General features: G+C 41.8%; 1 protein-coding gene across 1 annotated transcript; it reads right to left on the bottom strand.

Annotated features, from left to right (window-relative positions):
- Nucleotides 1–1,209: 1,209 nt before the first annotated feature.
- On the bottom strand, nt 1,210–3,146 carry LOC119725094 (tripartite motif-containing protein 3-like). Its single transcript, XM_038196456.1, has one exon. It carries the CDS (start codon nt 3,127–3,129, stop codon nt 1,210–1,212), a length of 1,920 nt encoding a protein of 639 aa, XP_038052384.1. The 5' UTR covers nt 3,130–3,146.
- Nucleotides 3,147–9,895: the final 6,749 nt, after the last annotated feature.

The raw sequence follows: 9,895 nt of genomic DNA, 5'->3' as shown, positions 1-9,895 counted from the left end.
ATATCTGACCCTCTCTTTCTAAGTATAGACACATTTGGATGTATCAGATTGCATTTTGACCATAAAACAACATGTTTTATTCTCATTGTAGTAATTTAAAACGTGTTGTGACCTGTAAGGAAACAAGACGAAACTCATTAGTATGCAATAATTAAGCACGAACTGAAATTTGGGGCAGCGGTTGTATTTAATACGATTAAGCTATTTAAAGTATTTTTTTTCCAATTATAATTATTTTCTCTTTAAGTAAAACAAACTGTTCATTTTGGGTCGATAGGGTAATAATGTCTTTTTGTACACTTCGGTCATAGAAAGTGTCATCATTCACGACTGTGTAGTTTGGTACAATCGAACCAGAAAAAACAACAAAGATAAACTCAAAAGGGTTGTGAAACAATTAAGCATCTAGGATTTTCGAAGTGGGTGTGAATTTGGATGAAGTCTGCATGGAAAGGGCATATTAGCATCCCCTCAACACATATTTCAAAATGCTTAGTAATGGTAGAATATTTCAGTCGGTATAAGGGTCAGAACAAACATGTACCTCACTTCATTGGATCCGTTTTCCATACGCCTTCTCAATGCTTAGCATCGGTGCTAAAATCTATTATTTCATCAACAGTCGCTAAACTAGCTATAACTTGTTATTTACAACTGTGTATAGGTCACACATCAATTATTGACCAAACGAATGTTCTTTTTGCACGAAACAGAAACCCCAAAAGCTCACTGTCATGAAACATTTAAACTCCCACTCTCTTGATTCGTAAATAGAATAATAAACTGGCCATATATACAGAGCGTATTACTTAGATTAACTTGACGATATCTCCGCAGAATGTCAGCGTCAGAACTGTAAACTTTAACAAAACAGTAACCACTCCAAATATCAGCGGACATAGCCAGTTACGTATTATTTTGAAGTTTAAATCTCAGTGGAATGTCCATTTGAAAATATATTTGACACTTAAATGGGTGCCTTTATCCAGCATTGGTAGGGAAAAAATACACTACGGTCGCTTTAAAGAAAGTTAAACATCTTTTCTATTTCTCGATCAGAAACAAACGTATTCGAGTGTTGTTTTACAAATCACTTTAAAAATCAATACAAAATAACATGTTTTGCAATTTGTCGGATATTATTATTTGTGGATTTTAGGGAACGCAGTTGGCTAGCAGAGGGGACAAGATTGTCTTCAGTGAAGCAGATTATATCCTCTGAAAGATCTTGACAGAGTGACCGTCTGCAACAATGACATCACCAGCGGGAGTAAATGCCATTCCACGAGGGCTGTACAACCCTTTAGCAACTGTTGCGATGAATGCACCTTTCGAGTCATAGTGTTGCACTTCGTTGACACCGAACCCAGAGTGAAGAGCGACATAGATGCTCCCATCATCATCGCACAGGACACCAGTCGGTCTCGCTGGTTTTCCGTTCAGTAATGGCGTTACGTTGAACACCTCATTGCCCTTAAAGTCAACGCACAGCAGCCTCTTCTCCACATAGTTTGGGACGACAAGCCGCTCTGTGTTGCTCATTGCTATGTAAAACCGAATCATGATGTTTGATGTACATCCAATCAATAATCCGTCCGAGTTGTGGACACTGAAGGCCTTTCTCCCCCAATCGGCCACTGCTACTCGTTGCTTGTCCACAGCAATACCACTGAGGTCACTCTCTGCTAGCCCCTCTGCATCGTCAACCAAAAGTGTAAACTCGCGAACAAACTTTAGCTCAGTGTCAAAAACCTTCACTTTCTGTTTGTCCGTGACGAAAAGCAGATCTTCACGGTTCACTGCAACACCAAAAGGACATTCCAACTGATTGATACCTGCTCCCTGAGCAATCAATGTTTTATACCGTCCATTGCTGGCAAACAACGACACCCGTTTCAGGTCTGTGTCACATACTACGATGTCACCGTTGCTGAAACATGCAACGCCTCTTGTCATTTTGAATCCCCCGTGACCGGTGCCTTCCTTGCCGAACTCTTTCTTCAACTGCCACTTCTCTTTGAGCAATATTTCCCCAAGATCGGTATCACTAACGACATCGTGACATTTGACCCCGATGATGTCCAGCTTTACCGGTTCACATTTGAGCTCCTTCTGGAATTCCAAGTTGCTCATCACCTTCGGCTTGAGCTCCAATAGCTCGAAACTATCGGCTTGTCTCATCAAGTCTTTTACTGCCGTGACGATCTGATCTGCGCGTTCCGTCTGGTCACGGTTGTGCATGAGCGCCTTTTCGTACTCTCTGTCTCTCTCCTGACCGATTTCGTCGACCTTTTTGGTGAGAAGCTTTGCTTTGTTTCGGATCTTAGCGATCTCTGCCTCCGCCTTTGCAGAAATATCACTACGAACCTGAGCCAGTTTGTTTTGCAATCTATTTCGTGCATGTTCGATTGACTTTTCAGTGGATCTGGAGTAGTTCTTGGACATCTCAAACTCCTTCAAAATGTCGTCGACTTCCATACGGAAGGATCTTAAAGATTCATTAATCTTTTTGTAATTGTGCTCTGCAGACCGATGATCTGTTGCGGCGCACATAGCGCAGATGAAGGTATCACAGGTGTCACAATAGAAACATAAATCATATTCAGTGTGGTTCGTACACATTCGGGAGATTGGCTTGCCATGATCTTTACCTAAAGTAGGGATATTTGATTTGCGCCAATCTTCTAATGAAATGATCTGATGGTCTTTGGTGTACTTTACCCTCCCATGGGCTTGGCGGCATTTCTGGCAGAGGTTATCACCACAGTCAAGACACCTCCAAGTGGCCTTCTGGTCATCTCCGCAGTCACACGTGGCGGTAGGTCTCGATACTTTCCCTAATAGCGTCTCCTGTTGTTTGACCTCATCGACAAGAGAACTAAGAAAGAAAGACGAAGATAAATTGAGCAATCCTTTATCGGGAACCTGCGTCTCACTCCTGCAGACTGGGCATGTTATCTTCTCTGTCTCTGACTTCTGTTTGCTCATCATCTCTTCCAGACAGTTCAGGCAGAAGCTGTGAAGACAGTCCAACATCTTGGGATCCTTGAAACGGCAGCAACAGATCGGACATTCCAGATGTCCCTGGCTAATCTTGTCCAACACAGTTTTTGCTGCAGCTTCCGCCATCTCCCTACGTGTATCTACAAACTAAAACAGATGAAAAAAACTCAGTGTCACTTAAACAACCCAAAAAAGTTCAACTGTACAGCAGGAAGAGCAGATGGTGACTGGTCATGGTTGAGTGGGTGGGTGGGTGGGTGGGGGGGGGGAGTTTCCCCCCCCCCCTAAACAACATCCACATTGCACGGTTGTTGAGCACCCTCTACACTTTTATCAGATACGTGCGCCAGGCGCGGTTCTAGAACCAATATTTTTTTTTTTTTTTTGGGGGGGGGGGCTAGCACGGTGGATCCAGAATGTTTTCAGGGAGGCGTGTTGAAATGTTGACCGGTTATTTTTCCAAGACACTTAGGCCTCCGAAAATCAATAGGGGGGGGGCATGACATATTTTCAATGGGGAGCGCCAATAAAATCCTAAAATCATTCACCCTATCTAATGCACCCTCGTCACGGCTATATTTCTTCTTTAGGGGGAGACCGTTCGCATGTACATCACAATCCTTCTTTTTGCTAATGCAATTTTTTTTTTTTTGGGGGGGGGGCTACAGCCCCCCTAGCCCCCCCCCCCCCCCCCCCCCCCCGTAGAACTGCGCCTGACGTGCGCAGGATTGGCCGAGCAGTTAGACAGCTCAATCGGTAGAGTCGTGGTTTTGTACCGCGAGGGATCCCCGTGATGTGGGTTCAAAACACCGTTTCATCAAATTTTTCGTTTTCTTTTCTTTTCTGAGGCTGTTTTTTTTTTATTTATTGGGAAATAAAGTCCGAATTTCATTACGTTCGAATTTATTTCTTTGTTTCTAATTTTATATATTTTTTCATGTTTTAAGAGAGGTAAAGTGCAAAACGTCATATACGTACACTATATGCGGATGGCGGATGTCGTTTGGGGAAAGAACATCGCGAGCGGCATTGGAGGAGGGGGGGGGGCGTACGCAGCCGCATATTTCAAACCTATGGCGAATAATGGAGGGTGTTGAGGGGTTGTAACACCCCCCCCCCCTTAGCCGTGGACTAATGTTATACAAGTAAAATGGGGCTCTAGTAATAAATGGGGTGCTAATGTTCGTAACACATTTCTTCAATTGCCTTATAATGAATGAGAAAGAATCGAATATTTCAAATAAGTTTTGGGGCATGCCCTCGGCCTTCCATCTATTCATATCCAATGACCCCAGGGTTCAGCTAGCTAGGTCCACCCTTGCAACCACACATCGATTGATAGGCTAATCGTTCGTGCGAATCATGTTTAAAAAAGTGTATTCCCTGTGCTATTTTCGAGTTTCCCCTGGAAAAAGTTGGTTTGTTTTTGTTTGGTATTTTCCTAGAAATACGAAAGTTATTCACTTTTAAATGAGACATCAAACGAAAAATTCCACAGATGATTAGTTATTGAATTATTCCTTCACAAAAAAAAAGAATTATTGTGCGCAATATTAATATTTTATTAAAGAGGGTGCAGATAGACGTCCAAATCCGGAATAAATTACATTTTTTTGCGTTAAAACAAAACATACAAATGGAAAATCCGTTAATAATAAAGAGCACGGGGTAGCATCTTTACAAAGAGACAACATTTACTCACCTTCAGTGATTAGACGGTTAAATAGCCGAAGTTTTCGACCACAGATTTGCAGCGTGAGAATTCCCGTTGTTAACACATGAACGGAAAAATTACCAACAGCCTTGCATACTATATTATACATGTACATGTACAACAAGGTAGACCAGCATTATCGACCGATGAATGGCGTAACAACAGCTCAATTCTTTTACTCAACATGGGAAAACCATTTGCTATTTTGTGTCGCACAAACTAACACAATAAATGCCTTTGATTTAGGTAGAAGGCATTTAACAGTTAAACATAACAGTGCACATCATTGATCCCGGTATTGTTCAACAACAGTACAGTTAGTATTGCGTGCAGTTCCATTTACTCATCATGGGGAAAACCAGTTGCTATTTCAATCGCTCGGCACTTGTACACTTCCCATGCAGTGCCAACGCACAATGAATGCTCAGGATTCAAGTTCAAAGTTGAATCAGCAACACGGCCGTTCGCGTAAAACGACGGAAGCTCATAACGGACACTATGTTATATGCAGGAAAATAATAACTCGTCCTATGAAATCTTCGCGCAGGAGTATGAAATCAATATATTTCTATATTGGATTTAAGTGTTGTTATTACGTATTGATAAATAATTACATTTATAGGCCTATTTTACTATAATTTGATGATTTTTTTTTAACTGTCGTTTAATATAAATTCCAATGCGTCCAGGCAAATTAATTTATGTTTCCTAACCTCAGACATCTGCTTTAAATTGGTCTTCCTGATTTCACATCCGTGTCCGGAAATGCAATGTGAAGGTACGTATACTCAGTGAGCAGAATTCACATCAGCATACACAGCGCGACATTTTCATGATACGTGTCCTGGAATTTGTTCCGATAACTATGGAACGCCAAAGAGGCATTTAATGTGATCATCGAATCGGTGATGGACTTTTGCAATCGGTGATGCATATTCACGATCGGTGATGGACTTTTACTGGTGATGCATATTCACGATCGGTGATGGACTTTCGCGATCGGTGATGGACTTTTACTGGTGATGCATATTCACGATCGGTGATGGACTTTTGCGATCGGTGATGGACTTTTACTGGTGATGCATATTCACGATCGGTGATGGACTTTCGCAATCGGTGATGGACTTTTACTGGTGATGCATATGACTATCGGTGATGGACTTTCGCAATCGGTGATGGACTTTTACTGGTGATGCATATTCACGATCGGTGATGGACTTTCGAAATCGGTGATGGACTTTTACTGGTGGTGCATATGCACGATCGGTGATGGACTTTCGCAATCAGTGATGGAATTTTACTCAACGACTGGTCATCGCAGCTTTGATCACCGATCGCGAAAGACCATCACCGATCGCGAAAGTCCATCACCGATCGTGAATATGCATCACCAGTGAAAGTCCATCACCGATTGCGAAAGTCCATCACCGATCGTGAATATGCATCACCAGTAAAAGTCCATCACCGATCGCGAAAGTCCATCACCGATCGTGAATATGCATCACCAGTAAAAGTCCATCACCGATCGCGAAAGTCCATCACCGATCGTGAATATGCATCACCGATTGCAAAAGTCCATCACCGATTCGATGATCACATTAAATGCCTCTTTGGCGTTCCATAGATAACAAGTTTGTTAGGACGGTCGTATGTTGATGCCCAGTCCGCAAGCCACCGGCGGACCACTGATGGGTGGGGAGCGGCTTGTCGGCATCGGCTCGCCGACCAAAACCATCAGCGGTCTGCCAGTGGTAGGTTAGTGGCATGCCACCAGCGGCCTGCCGCTCCCAAACCGCCAGCGGACCATCATCGGCAGTCAGCGGCATACCACCAGTGGCCTTTCATGGGGGAAGTTGTATGTAAAGATATATTTATTCAATTAAATGGATACAAAGTGACATACGACAGATCAGAAGTCAATCACCAACCATCTGCAGTCCATCAGATGTCATTAGAAATTGATCAAAAGCCGTCAGATGTCAATCGCAGGTCATTCAGTTTCAAGTCAAAAGACATTCAGACATTTCTTTGTGTCGGACCCTGTTAAATTTGGAACCTTTTTAAAATATGGTCCGACAAGATGTTTGTCCCATTTCCACGGTGTGTGGTTGGAATTTCCTTGTAAGTCGGCCTCATCGGCGCTGACCACGTCCTGTCCAGAAGGACAACATCTTAGATGTTGCGGTCACCCCACGAATGGAAGTTTTTCAAAGTACACAGTTTCCTTTGTTTCAATTCAGGGAGTTCGATCACGCTGACCATTGTGTCCTAAAAGGAGGACCAGATTGGTTAATCTCAGGCTGCTTGGCCACGTTCCCTCAAGAATGTTGGTCCACTACTCCTTTTCTGATTGGCCTTTCCGAAGATGATATCATTATTTTAGCTTTTTGACCAATTGGAAAGTTTTCCAAACCTGTCCGAGCGCGTGAACAGCATGGGTTTTTAAACCCCTGCCCCACCTCAATTCTTCAGAAGCGAAGAAGACCTCGATGCGAGAATATCTTAGAGTGCTACTCTTTGCATATTTGATAAGTTAGCCTAGGAACGAGTGCGGACTTCCTTAAGTCATTTTCTCGTGAGAGACGTTGCTAACTCCTTCTCGCATCATTTGCAAACGTGCTCTGTTGATACAGGTAAGCCGATGTTTTTCTTATTTCTGTATAGTTCACTTGTATATAAGTTTGATGTTTGTGATAGCATAAGAATTGTTCCGCCAATGGATAATTTCGACAGCCTCACATCCAGCATGAGTTGTAGCCATTGATAATCTGATTGCCAAATTTGATTCACCATTGTATGCTGTATCTCTATTGTATGATAATGTAGATTTTTGCTCTATATCCCTTTTATTCACTATCCAATTCTTATCGTTACCGTTATACGATGTAGGTTTTTATCACTGAATTGATTTTTAACAGTTGTTGACTGATGTGATGTGGGATATGACGTTTTGAACACCCGAGGGGCGCATAGCGCCCGAGGCGAAGCCGAGGGTGCTATGCGTCCCCGAGGGTGTTCAAAACGTCATATCCCACATCACATCAGTCAACAACTGTTTTGTCATACCTCTGTCTTGATGATGTGTTTTACTTGTTTTTCTAAGGGAAATTAAGGGTGGCAAACTGAAGGAATCTTTGAAAAATCTCTCAACATATATTGATGTAGGGGCATTAAAACAAGCTTAAGTTCAGGAAAATTTGGGGTAAAGGTTTTACAAGTTTAATAACAAAAATCTTATCCCCTGGCATATTTTATAGTGGTAGGGACAATGAATAAAAACCTGGTTTGTAGTGACAACGATGCAGACCCTTAAAAGAAAGAAATCTATATCAAACGGCGATGGTCATTTTTTTATGACAACTTGACAGCCATTTAATAACAATAAATACTATAAATTAATACAATAAATACAGTGAATTTCAAATAATGCAAAGGCTCGGTGCCGAGTTCTCCATGGAAAGTCCAGCTGATAGAACACCGAAATCCAGTATCATCATATTTGTCATTTCTGGAGATAAGTAGGGGCCTAAATATTAAATTTTGTCTGTCACACATTTAATGAAAAAAAAAGAATTTAACTAAGTTGTAACACTCTCTTCCTTTTCACATTATTATCCTTAAAAAGTTCTTAAATTTTGCACCTGTGAAACTTCAACAATAAATACTATGAATTTCCGAGCTGACATGTTGAGGCTGATGAGGATCGTATACGAAAAAACTAACTGTGTCAGCTCTGCATTTCCGAAGTTCTGAAGGCCTAGGCACCGTTACTAGAGTCAGTCAAAACGTAAACATAATCTTAATGCCGCTCGTCGCTGGCCGCCAAATTAAAGTAAATATCGTCTGCAAATACACTGCTCCCTCACTGCTATACATTATATTGTGGAACGTGAAAGTACTGCGGGGTACCAGTGAGTACAATTATAGTCTGGTTTAAACGCGGTCCGCGCATAATGGTTTGGACTGTTGGGCGGGGACTAGTCTACATGCATGTGATATCACAATGTGATATACAACGGGAGTGTGCCATGCATATTTATCGCCCGGTCAGGTGATCGTCCTGGGCCAATGAAAATACAGTATAAAGACAGAGGTATGACAACGTAACTTTTTGACCAATTTTCATGTAACCCGAATCCTTGCCTGATTTCAGAATAACTGCCTCGGTCAGTTAGATAGTTGTAAATAACTTGTACCTGATAATTCAACATTTTTAGCTTTAAGTGTTATTCGCGTGTTCTATATTTCCTTGTAATCTTATGTTGAAGTATTTTCAGTTCATGATTTTCAGCCACTCTTGATGAGACCCTTCATATTGCCATCCCTCATTGTTAGACTATTGTGTCCCACTTTGATTCTCATCTGGTTTTACCGTGTGTTGCTAGTTCTGTTACCACGGACACGGGATTGAGTGTCTTGTGTAATTGTACCCTAGGTGTCCTTGAGTAGGTCAGTGCCCACACACACACTGTCTTTTTGGCTAAATCATTGAGTGCATGTCCAAGTGATCATGAGCAGTCAATTTAGTTGCGAATGTGAAACTCTTATTGCGTTGTGTACATACATGTACAAAATACGTGTGTGTAAGGCCCCATTCGGACTAAGAATTGCTTTCGAGTCCCTTTACATTATATTTGCCATTAATTCGAGATGATCACTGGTTTAAGGTTTTTCACACATCCCATTCGGACTATTCCATTCAGTTAAGTTAGTGTGTCTTACGACCGGTTGCGAATAACGATCAATCATGCCCTTTGCCCCCACACGACCGATCTCATGTCTCAAGCATGCACATGTACAAACAACTTCCTTGCTCCGATTCTTGTTTCTGACTTAGAATACTGTTCTGGGTGAACACAACCAACCTTAGTTTTTTATTAGTTGTTAGAGTATTTTGGCCGCTCGCTGGACTCGCCAGGACGATGTTGCTTTACACGGACCCCATCCGAGTACGATCAAGACGAGCTCCAACGCGACGCTTTGAAACCCAGCTAAGATCTTATAATTATACTATTGTATAAAATTCATGTTGCATTTGTATGTTGTATTCAATGATTTTTGCTATTCTTCGTGTTGATGTTTCAGTGGTTTGACTTCATTACGCTTGTTTATATTCATTCATGCTGAACCTATGCAAACTTGTTGACTTTTGACTTACACAAAATTTGAAGTTTGTTG

This window comes from Patiria miniata, unplaced genomic scaffold (genome assembly GCF_015706575.1).
Source record: "Patiria miniata isolate m_02_andy unplaced genomic scaffold, ASM1570657v1 HiC_scaffold_18, whole genome shotgun sequence".
NCBI lineage: Eukaryota > Metazoa > Echinodermata > Asteroidea > Valvatida > Asterinidae > Patiria > Patiria miniata.
Note: the sequence above shows the minus strand (reverse complement) of the source record. Positions and strands in the feature narration are given on the sequence as shown.

Excerpts from the sequence above, each read along its gene's own strand:
- LOC119725094 (XM_038196456.1), bottom strand. The coding sequence starts at position 3,129 with ATGGCGGAAGCTGCAGCAAAAACTGTGTTGGACAAGATTAGCCAGGGA.